Below are 27,930 nucleotides of genomic sequence, written 5' to 3'. Positions count from 1 at the left end.
CCAAGCAGACGCATACATCCAGTAAATCCCAGACTATGCACTAAGCTCTCCCTTTAAATTGGATACCAGGCTCTCTCGTGATTCTTTCTCTATTAGCCAGTTTTTTCTTTGGTGCTTTACATGATGTTTGGTGTTCTTAGTTTAGGTCCTTTGCCCTTTAGATTCATTTATGTTCTTGTGTATTTAGAAAGGGATTTGTATTAACTGCTATGTTGGTGAGAATAAACTGGACCTTCAACATGACCTTTCCCGTCTCTCTCCCCAGGGTCAGCTCTCCGGACAGTGGTCTGCACTCCTCCTCGGCACCCGGCAGCACGGACCCCTTCAGCGAGGAGCCGGCCCCCAAGTTCTGGGACGAGCTTGGTCAGATCGGCCTCCCCGACGACATCAATGTCCAGTCCCTGTTTGACCCCACAGGCCAGTGCTGTGCCCACCTGCACTGTGCCGCCTGGTCCGAGGGGGTATGTCGCGGCGAGGCCCAGGACTCGCTGCTCTATGTGGACAAAGCCATAGACTCTGGGAGCACAGAGGTGAGTGGTGACAGAAGAAAAACTTTGGGGTATGGTTGTTACGATTCAACCCTGCGTTTGTTTGCCCTCAATGTCTTTAAACAAGTGACCAGAAAATCAACCACACTGTCTTTGCCAGCTCAGTATTCATGTCCATATAGCCAAGACTGTGAAGACATGGAGATTCAGTCATAAGCATTCAATCACACTGTCATTCTGATGACTGTGGTCTGTGGAAAGACAGGGTTATAATTAAGGGGCTGAAGGAAAGTTTGAACCGTGTCTCCAGGCCACCATACACACTGTACCGTGGTGTCGGGGTGAAATCAATGACGCTACTTAGTGTTCAGGTTAGCTGTGTTTCTCTACCGCTTCCCCCACAATGTTTTGACTGACAACTTGTTGTGTGATTTATGATTACGAACCGGCTAATTGATTTTAAGGGGAACGTCGGGAAGTAAGTGGACTGTCTTGATTATGTTCACGGTTGATCATAAATGGTATTAATAAAGATGTGTGAGGTTGAAGGGGGCACCGAGTAGTTCAGCAGGTCCCGGTACCCCCTTTTTTGGGGGATGGGGGGGGGGGTCTTGTTAGTATTTGAGTACAGCCAGAAGAGGACTGGCCACCCTCAAAGCCTGGTTCCTCTCTAGGTTTCTTCCTAGGTTCTGACCTTTTTGCAGCGTTTTTCCTAACCACTGAGTTTCTACATCTGCATTGCTTGCTGTCTGGGGTTTTAGGCTGGGTTTCTGTATAAGCACTTTGTGACATCTGCTGATGTAAAATGGGCTTTAAATAAATTGGATTGATTGAGAGTAGTGTGTCGCTACTGTGTCATTTAGCTCAGCGGAACTTTCCATTAACACTTAACACAATTCAAAGTGGGGGAGGGAGGCCACATTACAGGTTAATTAATTCACTATATTTTAGCTTGTACTTTTGCTGTAAGGACTTGATATTGATTGCTGGCTGAGTTGAAATATAACTGTCTTAACATGTACAACAGTTTTTTTTAGTACTGCTTACATGAGGGACTCAACATGTGATGACTTGCCTCATTTTTACATGCCATGTACTACACTGCTGACTATGATTGGGATTGAGCTTAAGTGTGTGTGTGTCTGGGCACAGTTACAGTGCATTTAAAAAAGCCTATTGTTGGTTTGTTGTCTGTGCTGAGGGCAATGCAGCCATAGTTGTGTGTTTGTGTGTGAGAGCTGATGGGGCCCCGTTAAAGGTCATCTTTGGCACTATAATAAGGCTCATTGGAGTGTGAAGCAGAAAAGGTCAGGAGAAAGCACATCTGGAGGTTAACATGCGCAGGTTTCTGTTAGCTGGTTATAGCTGGATTTTGGCCGGTAAAAAACAACAAATAAATATATACAATTCTTTTATCAGCTTTCCAATATATGGATGGATATATATGTATCTATCTCCACATACAGTTGATGTCAGAAGTTTACGTACACTTAGGTTAAAACTCGTTTTTCAACCAGTCCACAAATGTCTTGTTAACAAACTATAGTTCTGGCAAGACGGTTAGGACATCTACTTTGTGCATGACACAAGTCATTTTTCCAACAATTGTTTACAGACAGATTATTTCACTTATAATTCACTGTATCACAATTCCAGTGGGTCAGAAGTTTACATACACTAAGTTGACTCTGCCTTTAAACAGCTTGGAAAATCCCAAAAATGATGTCATGGCTTTAGAAGCTTCTGATAGGCTAATTGACATAATTTGAGTCAATTGGAGGTGTACCTGTGGATGTATTTCAAGGCCTACCTTCAAACTCAGTGCCTCTTTGCTTAACATCATGGGGAAATCAATAGAAATAAGCCAAGACCTCAGAAAAAAAATTGTAGACCTCCACAAGTCTGGTTCATCCTTGAGAGCAGTTTCCAAATGCCTGAAGGTACCATATTTATCTGTACAAACAATAGTACACAAGTATAAACATCATGGGACCACGCAGCTGTCATACCGCTCAGGAAGGAAACACGTTCTGTCTCCTAGAGATGAAAGTACTTTGGTGTGAAAAGTGCAAATCAATCCCAGAACAACAGCAAAGGTTCTTGTGAAGATGCTGGAGGAGACAGGTACAAAAGTATCTATATCCACAGTAAAATGAGTCCTATATCAACACAACCTGAAATGCCGCTCAGCAAGGAAGAAGCCACTGCTCCAAGACTGCCATAAGAAAGACAGACTACAGTTTGCATCTGCATATAGGGACAAATATTGTACTTTTTGGAGAAATGTCCTCTGGTCTGATGAAACAAAAATAGGAATGTTTGGCCATAATGACCATCGTGATGTTTGGAGGAAAAAGGGTGAGGCTTGCAAGCCGAAGAACACCATCCCAACCGTGAAGCACGGGGGTGGCAGCATCATGTTGTGGGGGTGCTTTTGCTGCAGGAGGGACTGGTGCACTTCACAAAATAAATGGCATCATGAAGGAGGAAAATTACGTGGATCTATTGAAGCAACATCTCAAGACATCAGTTAGGAAGTTAAAGCTTGGTTGCAAATAGATCTTCCAAATGGACAATGACCCCAACCATACTACCAAAGTTGTGGCAAAATGGCTTAATTAAGGACAACAAAGTCAAGGTATTGGAGTGGCCATCGCAAAAATATAGATATCTGATAGATGTGACTGGTCATGCTTATCGGTCTATAGCAGGGGTCTCCAACAGGTTGATCGTGAGCTACCAGTAGCTTGCAGCACTCTTATGAGTAGCTTGCTAAACATTTCTGAAAGTACATGCAATGTTCACGTGTTCCACCGTAAACTGTCATAAACAAATCTCACAAGTATCAAACACTTCAAGCTCCCAACTACTATCTAATCAACGCAACATTATCCCACCCCTGGTTAGCCACTATTGGCTTTAAAAGCCAAATCTAACACAATATCTGCCAATTAACTTCCAGCAATATTGCCTCTGTCTGCCTGTGTGGTGCGCACATTTGTCTATCACTCCAGTTGTTATGATTTAAAGTCTTTTGGGTTGAAAGAACATACTTTCCCCAAAACCTTCTCAATTCAATTTCAACTGTAAAGTAGTAAGTAATTACAGTATATAGTTTGTATCTATTATTTGTAAACTTTGCCACGAAATGAGCTGCAACAGTACAGAACCATCGCTAGACCGCCATAGAATAGGTCAACTTTTTTACTATGGGGGATAGTAGATGAATTTACAGTAGGCTACTGATTTTTACTATGGGGATAGTAGATGAATTTACAGTAGGCTACTGATTTTTACTATGGGGGATAGTAGATGTTTTTACAGTAGGCTACTGATTTTTACTATGGGGATAGTAGATGAATTTACAGTAGGCTACTGATTTTTACTATGGGGATAGTAGATGCATTTACAGTAGGCTACTGATTTTTACTATGGGGATAGTAGATGCATTTACAGTAGGCTACTGATTTTTACTATGGGGATAGTAGATGAATTTACAGTAGGCTACTGATTTTTACTATGGGGATAGTAGATGAATTTACAGTAGGCTACTGATTTTTACTATGGGGATAGTAGATGAATTTACAGTAGGCTACTGATTTTTACTATGGGGGATAGTAGATGCATTTACAGTAGGCTACTGATTTTTACTATGGGGATAGTAGATGAATTTACAGTAGGCTACTGATTTTTACTATGGGGATAGTAGATGAATTTACAGTAGGCTACTGATTTTTACTATGGGGGATAGTAGATGCATTTACAGTAGGCTACTGATTTTTACTATGGGGATAGTAGATGCATTTACAGTAGGCTACTGATTTTTACTATGGGGATAGTAGATGAATTTACAGTAGGCTACTGATTTTTACTATGGGGATAGTAGATGCATTTACAGTAGGCTACTGATTTTTACTATGGGGATAGTAGATGCATTTACAGTAGGCTACTGATTTTTACTATGGGGGATAGTAGATGCATTTACAGTAGGCTACTGATTTTTACTATGGGGGATAGTAGATGAATTTACAGTAGGCTACTGATTTTTACTATGGGGATAGTAGATGAATTTACAGTAGGCTACTGATTTTTACTATGGGGATAGTAGATGAATTTACAGTAGGCTACTGATTTTTACTATGGGGATAGTAGATGAATTTACAGTAGGCTACTGATTTTTACTATGGGGATAGTAGATGCATTTACAGTAGGCTACTGATTTTTACTATGGGGATAGTAGATTAATTTACAGTAGGCTACTGATTTTTACTATGGGGGATAGTAGATGCATTTACAGTAGGCTACTGATTTTTACTATGGGGGATAGTAGATGCATTTACAGTAGGCTACTGATTTTTACTATGGGGGATAGTAGATGCATTTACAGTAGGCTACTGATTTTTACTATGGGGGATAGTAGATGCATTTACAGTAGGCTACTGATTTTTACTATGGGGGATAGTAGATGAATTTACAGTAGGCTACTGATTTTGCTGTTCTTTACTTGTCTTGTTGGCTGACAAAGTAAATGAGATTTTCTAACATCAGAATCTGTTAAGAATCACTGCACATCGTTGCATCCTCTCAACTTGTTCTGTCAAATATGAATTACTATAATCTAAATCTGTCATTCTGAGCACTAATCAGTTTATGCACCTAAATCATCATGTGGGTCTGGTACATTTCTCAAATGTCTGGTAAATTTAAAATGCTGCCAGTCAAATGTCCAGCGCCATATTTTCCTAACGGAATCCCCGACACACACACACACACACACACACACACACACACACACACACACACACTGTAATGCACCTCACATAGATTTTTATTTGTACATATGTACACTCAGATGCTGCAGCCTGCTATACACTCACCCAGTTCTGAAATTCATACACTGCTGACGCACGCACTACCCACACACACATGCCATCCTCACCTCCATGTCATGTTCGCCTGATTGCATTTACACCCTAAATCAGCAACACTATCGGCAGATTGCTCCTTTAGCTGTCAGCTGAAATGTCAAGCTGGTGTGTGTGTGTGTGTGTGCGCGTGTGCGCACGTACACTTGAGTTTTTGTGTGAGTGTCTTATTGACAAGTATGTACAGTGCCTTCAGAACATTTTCACACTTGACTTTTTCTACATTTTGTTGTTACCGCCTGAATTTGAAATGGATTAAATGTACGTTTTGTGTCACTGTTCTACACACAATAGTCCATAATATCAAAGTGGAATTTTGTTTGTCGAACATTCCAGAAATGAATAAGGAATGAAAGGTTCAAATCTCTTAAGGCAATAAGTATTCAAGCCCTTTGTTATGGCAATCCTAAATGAGTTCAGGAGTAACAATGTGCTTAATATATCATATAACAATGTCCTTAATATATCACTTAAGTTGTATGGACTTGTGTTCAATGATAGTGGTTGACATAACTTTTGTATGACCACACACATACAATTATCTGTAAGATCCCTCAATCGAGTAGTGAATTACAAGCACAGATTCAACCACAAAGACCAGGGAGGTATTTCAATGCCTCGCAGAGAGGGGCACAAATAGGTAAAATATGTAAACATTAAAAAAAGAATACACTGTATATCCCTTTGAGCATGGTGAAGTTATAAATTAGACTTTGTCTGCTGTATCAATACATCCAGTCACTACAAAGATACAGGCGTCCTTCCTAAATGATTTGCAGAAGAGGAAGGAATTTGCTCAGGGATTTCACCATGAGGCCGATGGTGATTTTGAAAACAATTAGTTTAATAGTTGTGATGTGAGAACTGAGGATAGATGAATAACATTGTAGTTACTCCACTTACTAACCTAAATGACAGTCAAAAGAAGGAACCCTGTACAGAATACAAATTTTCCAAAATATCCAAATCCAACACAATGCACCACTCAGTACCACATATTTGGTGGTGCTTGGTGGTGACTGTATCATGTTATGGGTATGCTGGTCATCGGCAAACACTAGGGAGTTTTTTAGGATAAAAAAATCTAAGCTATAATTACAGGCAAAATCCTAGAGGAAAACCTTTTCAGTCTGCTTTCAACAGACACTGGGAGACAAAATCACCTTTTAAAACCACCATAGACTTTAACACAAGGTCAAATTTGTTGCTTACCAAGATGACGTTCAATGTTCCTGAGTGGCCAAGTTACAGTTTTGACTTAAATCGTCTTAAAAATCTATGCCAACCCTTGAAAATGGCTGTCTTGCAATGATCAACAATCAACTTGACAGAGCTTTTAGATTTTTAAAAAGAACAATGGGCAAATATTGTACAATCCAGATATGCATAACTCTTGGAGACTTACATAAAGACTCACAGCTGTAATCACCGCCAAAGGTGCTTTTACAAAGTATTGACTCAAGTGTGTGAATACTTATGTAAATAAAATAAAAAAGCAAATATTTCAATTTTTTTTGTGTATTTTGTCATTATGGGGTATTGTGTGTAGATGGGTGAGAGAAAAACATCACGGGGTATGAATACTTTCTAAAGGCACTGTGTACCTTATGGATGAGTGTATATGTAACTATACAGTGTGTGTGTGTGTGTGTGAGAGAGCTTGTATAGCACTACAGAAACACCATTGTTTTTCGGCCGGCAGGCTGTGTTGGTTGCCCAGGCAGTTCCCTCCCTCCCTTTCCACCAGTGGTATTCTGCCCCTCCAGTGTGAGTTGACAGCGTTTGGCAGTGAGCCATGAAAAAACCCTGGCATTAGGAAATCAGGATAATCTTTCAGACCCTTACAATGTAGCCCTGATTTTTAAGATGCCATCACCTTATCTCCTGTTGAAGTGCCAGCTTTCGAGAGGAAGGATTACTGTATGCCCGACTGACTCATTGATATGTCTGCCGACAGGTCCAACACGACTACGGCCAGGTTTTTGAGAACTCACTATAGCAGCGTGTTAGGTTATACTATTAGGTAGTTGGATATGTTGTCATTTTGCTAGATATTTAAAATGTTAAATCAACAGGCTTCTAAGTTGTACTTGAGTATGGTGTTGTGTCACTAGTATTTATTAAGGATCCCCATTAGCTGTACGTATGCGTATGCGTGCCTCTTCACAGTCCGTGTTGTGCCGTGCTCAACTTAGTTACTTGATGTGAAAGAGTTCCATGTAGTCATGGCTCTATGTAGTACTGTGTTTTTCCCAGAGTCTGTTCTGGACTTGGACTGTGAAGAGACCCCTGGTGGCATGTCTTGAAGAGTATGAGTTTCTGAGCTGTGTGTTCGCTGTTTGAACAGACAATTCAGTGCTGTAAACATGTCAATGCCTCTCACAAAGAAGAGTAGTGATGCAGGAAGAGTAGTGATGACTTTGAGTCAGGAGAGATTGACATGTGTTTTATTGATATTAGCCCTCCATGTACATTTGAGTTCTGGTTGAACTGTAATTTGCCTGCGTCCTTTGTGGCACAACTGAGCAGTAGTCCAGGTGTGATAAACTAGGGCCTGTTGGACTTGTTTGGTTGATTGTGATGTCTCCATCTTAGCTACTGTTGAATTGTATATTTTTATTGAACCTTTATTTAACTATGCAAGTCAGTTAACACATTCTTATTTACAATGACGGCCTACCAAAAGGCCTTCTGCGGGGACAGAGGCTGGGATAAAAAATAAATAAAATATAAATATAGGACAAAACACACGTCATGACAAGAGACAACACTACATAAAGAGAGACCTGAGACGACAACATAGCATGGCAGCAACACATGACAACACAGTAGGGTAGCAACATAACAACAACATGGTAGCAACACAACATGGTAGCTGCACAAAACATGGTACAAACATTGGGCACAGACAACAGCACAAAGGGCAAGAAGGTGGAGACAACAATACATCACACAAAGCAACCACAACTGTCAGTAAGAGTGTCCATGATCGAGTCTTTGAATGAAGAGATTGAGATAAAACTGTCCAGTTTGAATGTTTGTTTCAGCTCGTTCCAGTCGCTAGCTGAAATGTCAGTTTACAATCTAGGGTTAGACAAGCAGTTTAGTCTCCTCCAATTGTTCAATTGCCACATTATTCATTACCAGATTTAGATGATATTTAGGGTTAGCAAATGATTTGTCCCAAATACAATGGTTTTAGTTTTTTGATATATTTAAGATGAGCTTATTACTATCCAGCCATTCTAAAACTGACTGCAGCTCTTTAAGTGTTGCAGTAATTTCACTGGCTGTGGTATCTAATGTTATCAGCGTACATAGACACACAGGCTTTACTCAAGGTTAGTGGTAGGTAGGTCATTCGTAAAAATAAGAGAAAGTAAGAGGCCAAGACAGCTACCTTGAGGTTTACTTTGTGTTAGAGAGGCTTCCATTAATAAATAATACCCTCTGTTTTCTGATAGGTGGGTAACTATCGACCAACAATATGACAAAGGATATAAAGCCAGAACACACGTTTTTTCAACAGCAGACTATGATCGATAATGTCAAAACCTTGCACTGAAGTCTAACAGAACAGCTCCCAGTACCTCTTTATTATCAATTTCTTTCAGCGCCAAGTCTAGGACCAAAAGGCTTCTCAACAGCTTCTACCCCAAGCCGTAAGACTGCTGAACAATTAATAAATTTATCACCGGACTATTTACATTGACCCTCCCCCCTTCCTTTTGTACACTGCTGCTACTCGTTGTTTATTGTCTATGCATAGTTACTTCACCCCTAGCTACTTGTACAAATGACCTCCGCTAACTTGTACCCCCGTACACTGACTCTGTACCGACCGGTGCCCCCTGTATATAGCCTCGTTATTCTTATTGTGTTACTTTTTATTATTTTTTACTTTAGTCTATTTGGTAATTCTTTTTACTCTTCTTGAACTGCACTGTTGGTTAAGGGCTTGTAAGTAAGCATTTCACAGTAAGGTCTACACTATTTGTTTTTGGCGCATGTGACAAAGTTTGATTTGACTCCCTGTAATTTGATTCAATCAGTGTCGATGAAGGGGAGGAGACGGGCTAACCCTCCTCCTACAATTTCCGTGGCCCCGCGGAAATATAGTTATCATGAAGAAATCCCCATCAAAATCCATCTGTTTAAGCTAGAGGCATCTGCAGTGTTCGTCAGACCATGAGGCATCCTGAAAATCAGTCTTCTCACCAAAACGTCTGTAGCGTCCCAATGCTTTGTTCTGCAAACTACTATGACCCTTCTGTAGAAAGAACAGCATCACAGGAATCATCTGATGTCATAGCAGCCTCTTCTGCCAACTTCTGTCTGTATCACCCGAACAGTTTGGGCTACACATCTCTGTGGAAAGGTGCTTCTCTCACGTACATGTCGGCTGTTTTCCTCTAGGATGCCCACAAGATTCAAATCACATTTTATTGGCCACATACACGTGATTAGCAGATGTTATTGCAGGTGTAGTGAAATGCTTCTGCTTCTAGCTCCGACAGTGCAGTAATATTTAACAAATTACACAGATACACAAATTATACCGTAGAATAGTATAGAATACAGTATATACATATGAGATGAGTAATGTCAGATATGTAAATATTAAGTGACTAGTGTTCCATTCCTTTAAGTGGCCAGTGATTTCTAGTCTATGCCTATAGGCAGCAGCCTCTAATGAGCTAGTGGTGGTTGTTTAACAGTCTAATGGCCTTGAGATAGAAGCTGAAAAGAGGCTCATCTGAAAGTCCCCAGTACCAGTTAAAAAAATGAATGGAAGTATATATGGACATTGCTAAAATAAGGGGTTCAATACCTGTAAAACAAAAATAATACAGTATATAAATAGTTTCCTGGTCTTTCTTATATCTCTCAGATACAGGACGGACACATCAGAACAAACTTCCTTTGAATTTTTGGGCGGGTAACATCTGTACCATGTCAGGAATCTGTTATTCAATGCGTTTCTATGGGCTAATAGCATTAATGACATATTCAATGGTCATCAAATATATATATATATTTTTTGATACCATAAGTGATCTTAAAATTCTAAATCAAATGGCTGAATGATCCCTGGTTTGACTATCTTTAAACAATTCCATATGTTCGCTTAGTGGAACGAAGGCTGAGGCTGTTCTGAAGTCAATATTACAAAGGTGTTTCTCAGTGTAGGTCACTACCATCTTAAGTCATTTTGCATCCAAGTTGTCAGTACCAGGTGTTGTCATTATTGATAGAAAACAATCTTTTTTTTTACACCCCTTCCACACTAGAAATGACAATGCTTGTCTTTCATAATTTGTCATTAATGCATGGATTGGAAGGTTCAGAGTTTGTTGGCATGTCATGCCTAAGTTTGCTAATCTTGCCAATGAAAAAGTCATTGTCAATTACAGTATGTTTACCAGTCATCTGTGCAGCCAGACTTATTTGCCATTCCCTTTGTGCAGTTTTTGAATTCCTCATCAATCACTTAGATTTAGATGTTTTTTACGGTCAGTTTCTTAATGGGTGCGTGCTTATCATTAACTGGAAGAAGCTATTTTATAATTACCCTCTTCATACTACTGAGCCAAGCTGTACTGTGCTTCCCTGGTTACGCTTCCACCAAAGTGGCTGGAACCGTCCTGGAAAGGACAATGTGAAAAGAACATTTCCAAGCCAGCACAGTACGGTTTGGGTTAGCACAATGGTGAAACAACGGTTATGTGATACCAGGCCGGTCCAACTTGTTGTTCTATTCTAAGTAGCACTGGACCAGATATCCATCCATTGCATTTCTCCTCTCTGGTTTGGTCCATTTGGACAGTAGCCATTTTGGCTATTTGTAGAGGGAGGGAGGGTTTGTAGAGGTGGGCCACTATCATTTTGGCTATTTGTATAGGGAGGGAGGGTTTGTAGAGGTGGGCCACTATCATTTTGGCTATTTGTAGAGGGAGGGAGGGTTTGTAGAGGTGGGCCACTATCATTTTGGCTATTTGTAGAGGGAGGGAGGGTTTGTAGAGGTGGGCCACTATCATTTTGCCTCGACTATTACTCTTTGGGGCGTTGTGGGAGAAGTGGGCTCAAGCCAGTATGGCTTTATATTTCTGCTTTAGCGTAGATTATGAAAGAGAACCATGTACCACACTGTGATACGATTACAGCAGTCTTGCTTGATTATTATTTTCAACAAAACAACGGAGGATTAAGGTTTGAAGAGAGGGTGGTGTCATTTTGAAGGGGATCACTTTTTCCTTCATTACTCCCTATGCCATCTCAAGGGACTTGATGGGTATAGTAAGCATATCAATAGAATTACAGAACATTGACTTGAATAATAAGACTAATAGTTATATTTCTTTGGTAATAAGTTATTGTCTGTGTTGTCCCGAGCCGGGCATGGTCCCGCATACGACAACATGCCACAGGATGTCCTTCCCATGATGCCCCCAGGAAGTCACTGGAGCATGGGCGATATTTGTCTAACACTTGGTGTTAAAAGGTATTTGCAGGTTTTTGTATTTGACCCCCCCCGCCCCGACAAGGGTTTGCTAGAACTAAGGAGAGGCAGAGAAAGATAAAGAAGAGAAGGAGAAAGTGAGCAACATAAGTGCTGACTTGAACCATTTTAACTTGAAGGCCCCATTCTTTCTCGGCTCTTGACAGTTTTCATTATTCAAAGGAGAACTCGCATTCTCTGGCCACGGAAATGTCAATGTATATTCAGGTGCTAGAGCCAGGTTCGCTCGCCTTGACCAGAGCACCTCATTTAGACAGTCTATTTGTTTGTTTTTTACTATAATCGCAATTCTCTACTATTACAGAGGTTGGCTTCAATTTGAACTATGCTTTTATTTTCTTCATTTCACTGGTGTGAGGCCTGACAAAAAATAATGAGATTTTATGTGTAAAAGCACCAATGCTTTTTAGGCAGGGGGTTTAGAGCTGAAATGTGTCAATACCTAGCGATTGTCGTCAACGTGTGAATTAGTATGACATTTTTGTAAAGCTTGTAGTAAGTGCTGAAACTGAAATATAGAGCCAGTGGTTAATTGGCCATAAAGATGAAGCATATGGTTCCAGCCTCCAATCACGATGCCTGAACCTGATCAGCTCAACCAAGGGTCTGTTCAGAACGTTCCGATTTGAAATGTATTGTATAGAACCGATATGATTGCCTGTCACCTTGAAAGGCAATTGTCAGGCTCGACTTGTTCCATTTCGATCTGTAACTTTTTAAAAGGTTTCAAATCACTGAATACCCCTGGTTTCTTCTCGAAAATGACCAGGTTGTTATCTTATAGGCGTTATTGAGTGAATCAGGAAAAACGAAGTATTCAAACTAGCTTTCTTAATCATTGTCTTTCTCTCTTTCGCTGTCTCATGCTCTCTCTCTCTGTTTTGCAGTGCTGTGCATACTGTAAGCGCCTTGGGGCATCCATCAAGTGCTGTGAGGAGGGCTGCTGCCGCTCGTACCATTTCCCCTGCGCTGCTGCCGCCGGAACATTCCAGGACCTGCGCCGACACACCCTCCTCTGCCCTGACCACCTCCAGCTGGTCTCACAAACATGTGAGTATAGATCCTGTGTTCCACTGGGAGAATGAGGACAACTGGATTACACTATAGATGTGAAACAAACAGCCTTTACTTGGTGTAGGCTATATTGTCAGTGAGTGTCACGTAGGTACACTATATATACAAAAGTATGTGGACAACTCTTCAAATTAGTAGATTTGGCTATTTCAGCCAATTCATTGCTGACAGTTGTATTAATAATACAAAATTCTGCCCTGCAATATTTGCACTGGTCAGCTAAGTGATGTTATTGAAGTGGAAACGTCTAGAAGCAACAACGGCTCAGCTGCGAAGTGGTAGGTCACACAAGCCCACAGAACGGGACCGCTGAAGTGCGTAACGCATAAAAATCCTCTACTCGGTTGCAACACTCACTACCGAGTTCCAAGCTGCCTCTGGAAACAACGTCAGCACAATAACTGTTCGTCGAGAGCTTCCTGAAATGGGTTTCCATGGCCGAGCGGCCGCACACAAGCCTAAGATCACTAGGCGCAATGCCAACTGTCAGCTGGAGTGATGTAAAGCTCGCCGCAATTGGACACTGAAGCAGTGGAAACGCGTTCTGGCAGACCGACGGATGAATCTGGGTTTGGCGGATGCCAGGAGAACGCTACCTGCTCCAATGCATAGTGCCAACTGTAAATTTTGGTGGAGGAGGAATAATGGTTTGGGGCTGTTTTTCATGGTTCGGCCAAGGCCCCTTCCAGTGAAGGGAAATATTAAAGCTAGATCATACAATGACATTCTAGACAATTCAGTGCTTCCAACTTTGTGGCAACAGTTTGGGGGAGGTCCTTTCCTGTTTCATCATGGCCTAGTCGCCAAACATCAGTGCCGGACCTCACTAATGCTCTTATTGCTGAATGAAAGCAAGTCCCAGCAGCAATGTTCTAACATCTTGTGGAAAGCCTTCCCAGAAGAGTGGATGATGTTACAGCAGCAAAGGGGGGACCAACTCCATATTAATGCCCATGATTTTGGAATGAGATGTTCGACGAGCTGGTGTCTTTTGGTCATGTCTATTTGAAATTCACTCAAATCACCCTTTGTATGTTTTTGCAGTGTGTTAAATTCAAAGTGATGTTACGTTCTCATTGGATGAAATGTATGTAAACATTTTTGCAGCCTTTAGCCTAATGTTAACCTAATGGTCCATGGCAGGTCACTCCAAAATACATTTTTGTCAGAGGCTTTCAAACCTCACATGTGGTCCCATGTTGAAACAACCTTATGGGCGATTTACGATATCTCTATTTAAAGATCATATACACTGCATTTCAAACAGTCAGCAATAATCTAATGAATTCAGGGCTTTTGGAATTATACCTAGGCAAATAAAATAATCACTGATCTGGCTTTCAAGTCTATGAAAATCCCCTTTTTGTTACAAATTTACCCAGAACCATGCATAATGCACATGAACTAATACTGACTAACTTCTTGTAGCAGACATTATAGAACAAGGACACAGGCCTCATCGGCAATCTCTCAAGCACAAGGCCACATGCTACTGAGTAGCCAGCTAATCTTTATATTTCAAGTTTAGCCAACTTGGATTTGTTTGCTAGACCAGTTGAATGGTTTTAAACACACCCTTCTGTCCGTCTCCAGCCTGTCCACTTTGTTCAGATGTTGAAATCAAGTGGCCTACCTTATTTCTCAGAATGAGAACAAGTTGCCGATTCCTTATATAATTATGTTTTATGCTTATAGCACGTTTATTAAACATAGACTAGACCGCTAGTATAGCAGTCTTTGGCTAACATGCTACTAGCAGTACGTGGTCTAACTGTTTCAGTGTCTGTTCTGGGAGCAATTTGAGGAGTGGAGACATAGGTATTGTTAGAAAGTTTAACTTTACAGTAAAATAAATTCTCAATGTCTTTCAGTATCCGTATGACCGATTCTGCAAATAGTCAGAGAGGAAAATAGTCAGAGAGGAAAAAGTGATCTCTCATCTTTGTTGTTGTGGCAGGGGGAGGAGCTTGGTATGTGTGTGTAAATGGGAAGGTGCACAGTTACTGCAAAAGGAGCAGACGAGACCAAAAAGAAAACATGAAACAAACGCTCATAAAAAAATAACCACACCCTCACCCTTTTGATTCTTGCAATACAGTCCTTTGGAATATTGCGCTAAAAGATCAATTCTAATTAATTTGATATATCGCCCAGCCCCAGTTGGGGTAATGTTGGAGATTATTAATATTACGTTGAACGATTTAGAAATGTCCCTTTTTAATATAGTGCCTCCCTGAACTGTCTTTTTTAATATAGTGCCTCCCTGAACTGTGTTTTAATATAGTGCCTCCCTGAACTGTCTTTTTTAATATAGTGCCTCCCTGAACTGTCTTTTAATATAGTGCCTCCCTGAACTGTCTTTTAATATAGTGCCTCCCTGAACTGTCTTTTAATATAGTGCCTCCATGAACTGTCTTTTTTTAATATAGTGCCTCCCTGAACTGTCTTTTTTTAATATAGTGCCTCCCTGAACTGTCTTTTAATATAGTGCCTCCCTGAACTGTCTTTTAATATAGTGCCTCCCTGAACTGTCTTTTAATATAGTACCTCCCTGAACTGTCTTTTTTAATATAGTGCCTCCCTGAACTGTCTTTTAATATAGTGCCTCCCTGAACTGTCTTTTAATATAGTGCCTCCCTGAACTGTGTTTTAATATAGTGCCTCCCTGAACTGTCTTTTAATATAGTTCTCCCTGAACTGTCTTTTAATATAGTGCCTCCCTGAACTGTCTTTTTTAATATAGTGCCTCCCTGAACTGTCTTTTTTAATATAGTGCCTCCCTGAACTGTCTTTTTTAATATAGTGCCTCCCTGAACTGTGTTTTAATATAGTGCCTCCCTGAACTGTCTTTTTTAATATAGTGCCTCCCTGAACTGTCTTTTTTAATATAGTGCCTCCCTGAACTGTCTTTTAATATAGTGCCTCCCTGAACTGTCTTTTTTAATATAGTGCCTCCCTGAACTGTCTTTTTTAATATAGTGCCTCCATGACCTGTCTTTTTTAATATTATGTCCCTTTCCTAAACTGTCCCTTTTTAGTATTTATTTTCTCCTCACCCACAGCTAAAGAGGAAGTGAAGTGCTTGTTGTGTGACAGTGCTGGGGACCTGCAGGACCAGCTCTTCTGTACCGCGTGTGGGCAGCACTACCACGGGGCATGTTTGGACGTGGGTGTTACCCCCCTGAAGAGGGCCGGCTGGCAGTGCCCCGAGTGCAAAGTCTGTTTGACCTGCAGGTAAGGGTCGACTCTGTAGCATAACTTACCAGATGTGAGCTTGTTAATTAACTGTATGCACTAGTAGCCACTGTGCTAGTTAGCTGTATGCATTAGTAGCCGTTTTGCTAATTGGCTGTGTTTGCTAATTGCCTGTGTTTGCTAGTTGGCGGTGTGCGCTAGTTGGCGGTGTGCGCTAGTTGGCGGTGTGCCCTAGTTGGCGGTGTGCCCTAGTTGGCGGTGTTTGATAGTAGCCATCGTGTGGTGTGGTCACCCACCCCCGAGACCTTAACTTCTCTAGGGTAGGGGGCAGCATTCGGGAATTTTGGATGAAAAGCATGCCCAAATTAAACGGCCTGCTACTCGGGCCCAGAAGATATGAAATGCATATACTGGTAGATTTGGATAGACAACCCTCTAAAGTTTCCAAAACTGTTAAAATAGTGTCTGTGAGTATAACAGAACTGATTTAGCAGGCGAAAACCTGAGAAAAAATCCAATCAGGAAGTAGTTTTATTTTGGTTTTGTAGTTTTCTATTCAATGCCATTACAGTATCTATTGACTTAGGACTCCATTTGCAGTTCCTATGCCTTCCACTAGATGTCAACAGTCTTTATAAATCGTTTCAGGCTTGTATTCTTATAAAATAGGAAGTAAGGCCAGTCTGAACGAGTGGACCCTACCGTGTCGCAGAGCTTTTTCATGCGCAAGTGCAGTTCTTGTTTACCTTTTATATTGACAACGTTATTGTCCGGTTGAAATATTATAGATCATTTAGGCTAAAAAACTACCTGAGGATTGAATATAAACATCGTTTGACATGTTTCTATGAACTTTACGGATACAATTTGGATTTTTTTGTCTGATTGTTTTGACTGCATTTGAGCCTGTGGATTACTGAAGAAAACACGCTAACAAAACTGAGGTTTTTGGATATAAAGAGACTTCATCAAACAAAAGGAACATTTATTGAGTAAATTAATGTCTTCTGATTGCCACCATATGAAGATCATCAAAGGTAAGGGATTAATTTGATCTCTATTTCTGAGTTTTGTAATGCTTCTGCTTGGCTGGTTACTGTTTGTAATAATTTGTCAACTGGGCTATGTACTGGGCTAGGTATGCTTTCGTCGAAAAGCATTTTATAAATATGACACTGTGGTTGGTTTAACAAGAATTTCATCTTTAAACCTATGTAAAATATGTTTTGTTTTTATAATAAGCATTTCTGTATTTGAATTTGGCGCTCTGCAATCTCACTGGATGTTGGCCAGATGGGACGCTAGCGTCCCACGTACCCTAGAGAGGTTAAGTAGTGTCGTACAACCAGTGCTTGACAGGGTAATGGCTAGCAGGCAAGTTTTGGAACCAAAATTATTTTCCAATCGTTTCGTTCTGAACAGAACCTCTTTATTTTTTTGTTCTGTTCCACTGTTCCGACCTCAATTACCTCGACTAACCTGTACCACCGCACATCGACTCGGTACCGATACCAATATCCCCCATGTTTATCAAACATCAAATTGATTAGAGTTGCAAAGAAAAAGCCTTATCTCTGACTGGCCAATAAAAATAATATATTCAAATGGGCAAAAGAACACAGACACTGGACAGAGGAACTCTGCCTAGAAGGTCAGCATCCTGGAATCGCCTCTTCACTGTTGACTTTGAGACTGGTGTTTTGCGGGTACTATTTAATTAAGCTGCTAGTTGAGGACTTGTGGGGCGTCTGTTTCTCAAACTAGAGACACTAATGTACTTGTCTTCTTGCTCAGTTGTGCACCGGGGCCTCCCACTCCTCTTTCTATTCTGGTTAGGGCCAGTTTGCGCTGTTCTGTGAAGGGAGTAGCTCACAGCGTTGATCTTCAGTTTCTTGGAAATTTCTCGCATGGATTAGCCTTCATTTCTCAGAACAAGAATAGACTGACGAGTTTCCCTGTAATCAATCCCTCAAATGCTGATACTCAACTAGTCTAAAGAAGGCCAGTTGTATTGCTTCTTTAACCTTTATAGCGCAGGGGTTCCGCTAGCGGAACACCTCGACAACATTCCGCTGAAAAGGCAGCGTATGAAATTCAAAAATATTTTTGAGAAATATGTAAGTTTCACACATTAACAAGTCCAATAGAGCAAATGAAAGTTAAACATCTTGTTAATCTAACCATCGTGTCCGATTAATAAACATTTTTAAAAAATGCTTTACAGCTAAAGCACAACATATGATTATGTTAGATCACCGCCAAGTCAAAAAAACACTTTCCAGCCAAAGATACGAGTCACAAAAAGCAGAAATATAGATCAAATTAATCACTAACCTTTGATGATCTTCATCAGATGACACTCATGGGACATCATGTTACACAAAACATGTATGTTTCGTTCGATAATGTTTATATTTATATCCAAAAATCTCACTTTACATTGATGCCTTATGTTTTGATTCCAAGACATGGGGTGATTTTGCAGAAATACTAATAATAAACATTGATAAACGATACTAGTGTTATTCACAGAATTAAAGATTTTTCCTTAATGCAACCACTGTGTCAGATTTTTTTTTTTTATTACGGAAAAAGCATCATCGGCGCTCAGAACCCAAAACAGCCAGAGGAATAGCCGCCATTTTGGAATCAACAAAGTTAGAAACAACATCATAAATATTCACTTACCTTTGATGATCTTCATCAGAAGGCACTCCCAGGAATACCAGTTCGACAATAAATGACTGATTTTGTTCCATAAAGTTCCATCATTTATGTCCAAATAGCCACTTGTTGTTAGCGTGTTCAGCCCAGTAATCCATCTTCATGAGGCGCGAGCATTTCATCCAGACAAAAACTCGAAAAGTTCCGTTACAGTTTTAGAAACTTCAGAGTGTTTTCTATCCAATACTAATAATGTGTATATATTAGCATCTGGGACAGAGTAGGAGGCAGTTCTCTGGGCATGCTATTCATCCAAAAGTGAACATGCTGCCCCCTATCCCAAAAAGGTTAATCAGGACATCAGTTTTCAGCTGTGCTAACAATTGCAAAAGGGGTTTTTAATGATCAATTAGCCTTTTATAATTATTAACTGGGATGAGCTATCACAACGTGCCTTTGGAACACAGGAGTGATGGTTGTTGATAATGGGAATATGTAGATATTCCATATAAAATCAGCTGTTTCCAGCTACAATAATAATTTACAACATTAACAATGTCTACACTGTGTTTCTGACCAATTTGATGTTATTTTAACGGAAAAAAAAGTGCTTTTCTTTAAAAAAAAAAGACATTTCTAAGTGACCCCACACTTTTAGTGTGTGTTTAAAAAAACATGTTTATGTAACCTTTTATTTAACTAGGCATTGCTGTAGCGTTAAGATTTCCTGACTTCACTGGGTCTAAGGGGCCTAGCCCGAACAATGAAAAACAGCCCCAGACCATTATTCTTCCTCCACTAAACTTTACAGTTGTCACTATGTATTGGGGCAGGTAGTGTTCTCCTGGCATCCGCCAAACCAAGATTCATCCGTCGGACTACCAGATGGTGAAGCGTGATTCATCACTCCAGAGAACCCGTTTCCACTGCTCATGTGTCCAATTGCGGCGAGCTTTACACCACTCCAGCCAACGTTTGGCATTGCGCATTGTCATCACTCGCTATGATAAATCTGTCTCAGGACAATGACCCAAAACACCCCTCCAGGCTGTGTAAGGGCTGTTTGACCAAGGAAAGTGATGGAGTGCTGCATCAGATGTCCTGGCCTCCACAATCACCTGACCTGACCTCAACCCAATTGAGATGGTTTGGGATAAGTTGGACCACAGCGTAAAGGAAAAGCATTCCTCACGAAGCTGGTTGAGAGAATGCCAAGCGTGTGTATAGTTGTCATCCAGGCAAATTGTGGCTACTTTGAATAATCTGAAATGTAAAATATATTTTGATGTTTTACACTTTTTTGGGTACTACATGATTCCATTTGTTATTTCATAGTTTTGATGTCTTCGCTATTATTCTACAACATCAATTCACCTCCCAAGTTTAGATAAGAAGAACCTCATACAATGCAATGAAATTATATTCACCTGAAGTGCTGGTACTGCTTGAACTGTGGCAGCAGTCTGAAGTATGGAGTCAGGTGTTGTTGCCAGCCATAGCTTTCCACCAGCACCGTACCATCCTCCAGTCCAAACAGCTGTGGGATGTTGACCCCTGTCACAGTGCTGTCCTTCACAACACCAGCAATCTCAGACAGTGTTCACCCTGTTCTTTCTGAAGCGCTGCTTGTTGATGCCCACACGTCAGTCAGGGGCAAACTTTGTGTGGCCTGTGATCAGGAAGTGAAGGTCAAAACTGTGGTGGAGCTTGTGCATGGTCCGCCAGGCACAGTACCAGAGCACAAACTTGTTCTTGTTTTGGGCACTGCAGTTGGGAGGAGATAGAAAGTAGATGGGACCTGGCTGCATAGGGTCAGAAGGATAGTGCACCTGCCAACAACAAAAGAACATTACGATAAGTTAATGAAAAGAAAATGCAATGTTAAACATAATATAATTTTTTAATGCATCACTGTCAGGTAAGTTTCACTTACCTACAAATATTCAGAGCAGCAGCACTGCATACAGAAACATAATCTTGGAAACTGGAAGTTAAAATGACACACAGCTTGACTAAACAAAATACCAGTGCCAGTCATGTTGGGAGGTCAATTAAATAATCAAAACGTTTTTTTTTGCTTTACATACCAAGTGTTGTCATCGAATCCTTGCGGAGACTCCACACTGCTGTTTTTGTCACGTGGGATGGCAGCAATTTCCACCAGTGGTGTTCTGGTAATACTGTTGCATTATCCTCTGAGTAGTTGTTGAAGTTCAGCACTCACTGCAAGTCCTCGTGCTTCAGGTGTAGTCTGTGCTTGCTTGGGCCAGCTCTCTTTTTGATGGGAGGCATTAGACCATTCTCCTTGTATGACTGGTGGAGGAGGGTCAGGCGTGTCCTACTGATAACTGAAAGACAAATTCCAGGTACAAATAATTTAACATTTATTTGAAATATTTAAACTGTAGCCCCCACCCAATCTCTGACCATTTTACTCGCCCTAGCAGAGCTGGTTGAACTGTTTTCATGTTATCCAGAGCGTTGGTGACTGTAACTGCTCCTGGAAACAATTTAATTAAGCTTTTTTGTCAATGTTTAATGACCCCGACCATATTCAATCGGTGTTCAGCGTTCGTAAATTAATCAGTTATTCTGCACTCTGGTACACTCAGACCAGAGTGCTCTGAAACAGTTGTTGCAGTGACTTCTTTTGTTAAGTTTTAATATACAATACTTAAAAAATAAAGCCGCGTTAGGCGGGATTACCTGACACATTCTGACCAGCTCAAATAGACAGAAGTGTGCTATATGGCAGACCAATCCAAACTCATCTCTCGGCATGTCCAGCTCACTCATTATCTCAGCCAATCATAGCTAGAAGAGGTTTCTGTCTTTTTCTGTATCTTAACCAACTTGGCTTGTAATTTAACAATTTCATTGGTATTTACAGATGGCACACAAGTTTCTTATTAAGGCACATGGAAGTTCAGATGTTCGAGAAGGCATTTCTGCCCAAAAACCCATTTTGATTTAAAAAAACAAGTACTTTCAAATGTCTCTCCTGTGAACTAGTGACCCATGACATACGCCTAGTTTCCTGAAACGGGGCACGTATACAGTTGAAGTCGGAAGTTTACATACACCTTAGCCAAATACATTAAACTCAGTTTTTCACAATTCCTGACATTTAATCCTATTAAAAATACCCTGTCTTAGATCAGTTAGGATCACAACTTGATTTTAAGAATGTGAAATATCAGAATAATAGTAAAGAATAATTATTTCTTTCAGCTTTTATTTCTTTCATCACATTCCCAGTAGGTCAGAAGTTTACATATACTCAATTAGTATTTGGTAGCATTGCCTTTAAATTGTTTACCTTGGGTCAAACGCTTCAGGTAGCCTTCCACAAGCTTTCCACAATAAGTTGACAGGGCTGGTGTAACTGAGTCAGGTTTGTAGGCCTCCTTGCTCGCACAAGCAGTTCTGCCCACAAATTGAGGTCAGGGCTTTGTGATGGCCACTCCAATACCTTGACTGTATTGTCCTTAAGTCATTTTGCCACAACTTTGGAAGTATGCTTGGGGTCATTGTCCATTTGGAAGACCCATTTGCGACCAAGCTTTAACTTCCTGACTGATGTCTTGATGTTGCTTCAATATATCCACATAATTTTCCTCCCTCATGATGTCATTTATTTTGTGAAGTGCACCAGTTCGTCCTGCAGCAAAGTACCCCCACAACATGATGCTGCCACCCCTGTGCTTCACGGTTGGGATGGTGTTCTTCGGCTTGCAAGCTTCTGCCTTTTTCCTCCAAACATAACGATGGTCATTATGGCCAAACAGTTCTATTTTTGTTTCATCAGACCAGAGTACTTTGACCCCATGTGCAGTTGCAAACCGTAGTCTGGCTTTTTTAATGGTGGTTTTGGAGCAGTGGCTTCTTCCTTGCTGAGCGGCCTTTCAGGTTATGTCGATATAGGACTCGTTTTACTGTGGAAATAGTTACTTTTGTATCTATTTCCTCCAGCATCTTCACAAGGTCCTTTGCTATTGTTCTGGGATTGATTTGCACTTTTCTCACCAAAGTACGTTCATCTCTAGGAGACAGAACACGTCTCCTTCCTGAGCAGTATGACGGCTGTGTGGTCCCATGGTGTTTATACCTGCGTACTATTGTTTGTACAGATGAACGTGGTACCTTCAGGCATTTGGAAATTGCTCCAAAGGATGAACCAGACTTGTGAAGGTCTCAATTTTTTCCTGAGCTCTTGGCTGATTTCTTTTGATTTTCCCATGATGTCAAGTAAAGAGGCACTGGGTTTAAAGGTTGGCCTTGAAATACATCCACAGGTACACCTCCAATTGACTCAAATGATGTCAATTAGCCTATCAGAAGCTTCTAAAGCCATGCCATCATTTTCTATAATTTTCCAAGCTGTATAAAGGCACTGTCAACTTAGCGTATGTAAACTTCTGACCCACCTGAATTGTGATACAGTGAAATAATCTGTCTGTAAACAATTGTTGGAAAAATACCTTGTGTCATGCACAAGGTAGATGTCCTAACCGACTTGCCAAAACTATAGTTTGTTAAAAAGACATTTGTGGAGTGGTTGAAAAACGAGTTTTAATGACTCCAACCAAGTGTATGTAAACTTCCGACTTCAACTGTATGTAAACAGTTAGAGTTTAATGGCTGTGACGATGGATCAACAACATTGTAGTTTCTCCAAAATACGAACATAAAAGACAGGGAAAAGGAAGCTTGTACAGAATAAAAGTATTCTAAAATATGCATCCTGTTTGCAATAAGGCACTTTAGTAATGCTGCAAAACAAATCTACTTAATTTCCTGAATACAAAGCGTTATGTTTTGGGTAAACACAACACATCACTGAGTAACACTCTTAGTATTTTTCAAGCATGGTGGTGGCTGCATCATGTTATGGGTATTCTTGTCATCTGCAATGACTGCGGAGTTTGTTTTTTTGTAGCTTAAAAAGAAAAGGAATGAAGCTAAGCACAGGCAAAATCTTTTTTTCCGGTCTGCTTTTCAGCAGACACTTTGAGACAACATCACCTTTTAAAAGGACAATAGACTAAAATACAAGGTCAAAAATATGCTGGAGTAGCTTACCAAGACAACATTGAATGTTTGGCCTTGTTACAGTTTGGACTTAAAATGGCAAGACTTGAAAATGGCAGTCTTGCAATGAACAACAACCAACTTAGCAGAGCTTAAAGAATGTTTAAAATAATCATGTGCAAATATTGTACAATCCATACCCAGAAAGACTCACAGTTGTAATCACTGTCTAAGGTGATTATAACATGTATTGACTCGGTTGTGAATACTTGTAAATTATAACAAAATATGGAATATGTCAAGTTGTAGAAATACTTTCTCAAGCCAGTGTATATAGTAAAGATTAGATGAAAGACTGTGGTGACTATGTTTGCAGAGACATATTACGATTCAAAATGCTCCAGGGGCCAGCAAATGAAGTAATCGAAAACCAACGGAGCGTGACCTAAAGTTGTCTCCATTGAAGCTGGGCTTTTAATGATTTTTATAGAGTTTCCTGAACTCTGCATGGTCAAAAATGAAAATGTTAATTTCATGGACCAAGGCCATGTTTTTGGTATGGTGATAATCACCACGCTAGTCTCTGGTGTGCTTGTTGATTTGACATGGAATCCCACGTGGGACATGCAGGTTCATCTCCATAGCATTTGCGTGTCATAGCATGTCAATCATGGACAGAATTTAACAGAAGCTCTTAATGTTGAAAGAGATGACATCTGAGATTGTGGGAACTGAAAGCCTGTATGTAGGGGCAGGAGGCCTAATGTAAAGCCTGTCTGTAGGGGCAAGAGGCCCACCGTGAAGCCTGTCTGTAGGGGCAAGAGGCCCACCGTGAAGCCTGTCTGTAGGGGCAAGAGGCCCACCGTGAAGCCTGTCTGTAGGGGCAAGAGGCCCACCGTGAAGCCTGTCTGTAGGGGCAAGAGGCCCACCGTGAAGCCTGTCTGTAGGGGCAAGAGGCCCACCGTGAAGCCTGTCTGTAGGGGCAAGAGGCCCACCGTGAAGCCTGTCTGTAGGGGCAAGAGGCCCACCGTGAAGCCTGTCTGTAGGGGCAAGAGGCCCACCGTGAAGCCTGTCTGTAGGGGCAAGAGGCCCACCGTGAAGCCTGTCTGTAGGGGCAAGAGGCCCACCGTGAAGCCTGTCTGTAGGGGCAAGAGGCCCACCGTGAAGCCTGTCTGTAGGGGCAAGAGGCCCACCGTGAAGCCTGTCTGTAGGGGCAAGAGGCCCACCGTGAAGCCTGTCTGTAGGGGCAAGAGGCCCACCGTGAAGCCTGTCTGTAGGGGCAAGAGGCCCACCGTGAAGCCTGTCTGTAGGGGCAAGAGGCCCACCGTATACCCCTGCTATCCTCTCATAATGCAAGCACACATACACACCCACCTCCACCCCACCTTATTTTGGATACCTGCATCATGGTGCTTAGCCTCCCAAGGAACTGGGAAGGAAGAGAGAAGGGGGAAAAGCATAGTGAAATGTATAGTGCAGTTTTACCAGATGGAGCACTCTGGAATTGGCAGGAGGGGGGGGGGGGGCGCGGAGTGATCTAGGGATGTGTGTGCGCGGGCGGTAATGACTCCACTGCACAGTTGTAAATCTCAGATGATGTTTTCATTCAGGTTGGATTTGCGTCAGCTGAAATACAGACTGCTGGGATTTGATAGATCTCAGGGCTCTAGCCTCTTCCCTAATATCATAACCCTCCACTGCACACACACATGCGTACACCATAAATCTTACGCTCTGGTCTCTTGATTTATTCTTCAAACATTGTTAATCCAACCAAAATCCGCCGTAGAGGGACTGTTCTCGATTGCGGGTTCAGTTTAATGGCAGGTTTGATTGGCTGAACAAATTTTGAATCTTGAAGCTTAGCAAATTTGATTCTGTTGAAGGAAATGTTATTTTCTCATTCCTATAAACACTGTTAAAAAAAAGGTATTGTTCACAATGTGGTGTGTGATAAAATATATTGTATTAAACATAACCTACTATGTGAACCTCCCCCATTGACAAACTAAATTCAAACTCCCAACTGTCTGGCTGGCTTTCTTTTCTTCCTCATACTTCATTGATAAATGAATGTAGTCGATTGTCCAAGTCCCAGACTCGAAATGAGTCACTGATAAAGAGCCCATAGACACTGAGACCCTGGAGGACCAGAGTCAACAGTTGACGGTTTGTTAGGTTGTCTGTCGACACGGTCGGGAAACAAACTCTTGTGCTATCCATACTACATCCCTGCCAATTTCTCTGATTTCTATGTTAGTTGCTTATTAGGTGTGTGGGTGGGTGTCATTTTTCTCTTTTTTGTGTGTCTCCATAAGTGTCTCATACACTGAATATACAAAACATTGTAATTTGTTAAATCCACTTCAATCACTATAGATGAAGGGGAGGAGACAGGTTAACCTCTCTGGGATATTAGGGACGGTACGGTAGCGTCCCACCTCACCAACAGCCAGTGAAAGTGCAGGGCGCCAAATTCAAAACAACAAAAATCTCATAGTTAAAATTCCTCAAGCATACAAATATTTTACACCATTTTAAAGATACAATTCTCGTTAATCCAGCCACAGCGTCTGATTTCAAAAAGGCTTTATAGCGAAAGCACCACAAACGATTGTTAGGTCACCACCAAGTCACAGAAAAACACAGCCACAAACCTTTGATGATCTTCATCAGATGACACTCATAGGACTTCATGTTACACAATACATGTATGTTTTGTTCGATAAAGTACATATTTATATCCAAAAATCTCATTTTACATTGGCGTGTTATGTTCAGTAGTTCCAAAACATGGGGTGATTTTGCAGAGAGCCACATCAATTTACAGAAATACTCATAATAAACATTATTAAACATTGAACTTTAGATCCACCTCTCCTTAATGCAACCACTGTGTCAGATTCCAAAAAAACTACGGAAAACTACGGAAAAAGCATACCATGCAATAATCTGAGTACGGCGCTTAGAGACCAAAATAGCCAAAGAGATATCCGCCATGTTGTGGAGTCAACATTATAAATATTCACTTACCTTTGATGATCTTCATCAGAATGCACTCATAGGAATCCCAGTTCCACAATAAGTGTTTGATTTGTTCAATAAAGTTCATAATTTATGTCCAAATACCTCCTTTTGTTAGGGTGTTTGGTAAACAAATCCAAATGCGCGTGCTAGTCCAGCCGAAAGGTCGGACGAAAAGTCCAAAAAGTTATATTACAGGTCATAGAAACATGTCAAACGAAGTATAGAATCAATCTTTAGGATGTTTTTATCATAAATCTTCAATAATTTTCCAACCGGAGAATTCCTTTGTCTGTAGAAAATAAATGGAATGCAAGCTAACTTTCACATGACCGCGTCACAATCTGCCAGACACCTGGCTCAATCCCTCTCGTTCGTCCCCCCTTCATAGTAGAAGCATCAAACAAGGTTCTAAAGACTGTTGACATCTAGTGAAAGCCTTAGGAAGTGCAAAATTACCCCACAGACACTGTATATTGGAATGGCAATGAGTTGAAAAACTACAAACCTCAGATTTCCCACTTCCTGGTTGGATTATTCTCGGGTTTTCACCTGCCATATGAGTTCTGTTATACTCTCATACATCATTCAAACAGTTTTAGAAACTTCAGTGTTTTCTATCCAAATATACTAATTTACTCTGGGCACCTTATTCATCCAAGCTACTCAATACTGCCCCCCAGTCACCAAGAAGTTAAAGAAGGATTTTTAAGCCTTGAGACAATTCAGACAAGGATTGTGTATTTGTGCCATTCAGAGGGTGAATGGACAAGACATGTGCCTTTGACAGGGGCATGGTAGTAGGTGCCAGGTGCACTGGTTTGAGTGTGGCAAGAATTGCAGCACTGCTGGGGTTTTCCCGCTCAACAGTTGTGTATCAAGAATGGTCCACCACCCAAAGGACATCCAGCCAACTTGACACAACTGTGAGAAGCATTGGAGTCAACATGGGCCAGGATCCCTGCGGAATGCATTCGACATCTTGTAGAGTCCATGCCCAAATTAATTG

General features: G+C 41.0%; 1 protein-coding gene across 1 annotated transcript in view; it reads left to right on the top strand.

Moving 5' to 3' along the window:
- Window positions 1-27,930, top strand: part of LOC115104488 (histone-lysine N-methyltransferase 2C-like) — a 264,974-nt gene that overhangs the window by 113,092 nt on the left and 123,952 nt on the right. The window contains 3 exon segments of the mRNA XM_065006980.1: window positions 266-530; window positions 12,821-12,983; window positions 16,070-16,241. Of these exon segments, the coding sequence (XP_064863052.1) occupies window positions 266-530; window positions 12,821-12,983; window positions 16,070-16,241 (600 nt within the window).

The sequence above is a fragment of the Oncorhynchus nerka genome, linkage group LG22 (assembly GCF_034236695.1).
Source record: "Oncorhynchus nerka isolate Pitt River linkage group LG22, Oner_Uvic_2.0, whole genome shotgun sequence".
Classification (NCBI taxonomy): Eukaryota; Metazoa; Chordata; class Actinopteri; order Salmoniformes; family Salmonidae; genus Oncorhynchus; species Oncorhynchus nerka.
The sequence above is the reverse complement of the archived record's forward strand: the minus strand, read 5'-3'. Positions and strand labels throughout refer to the sequence as shown.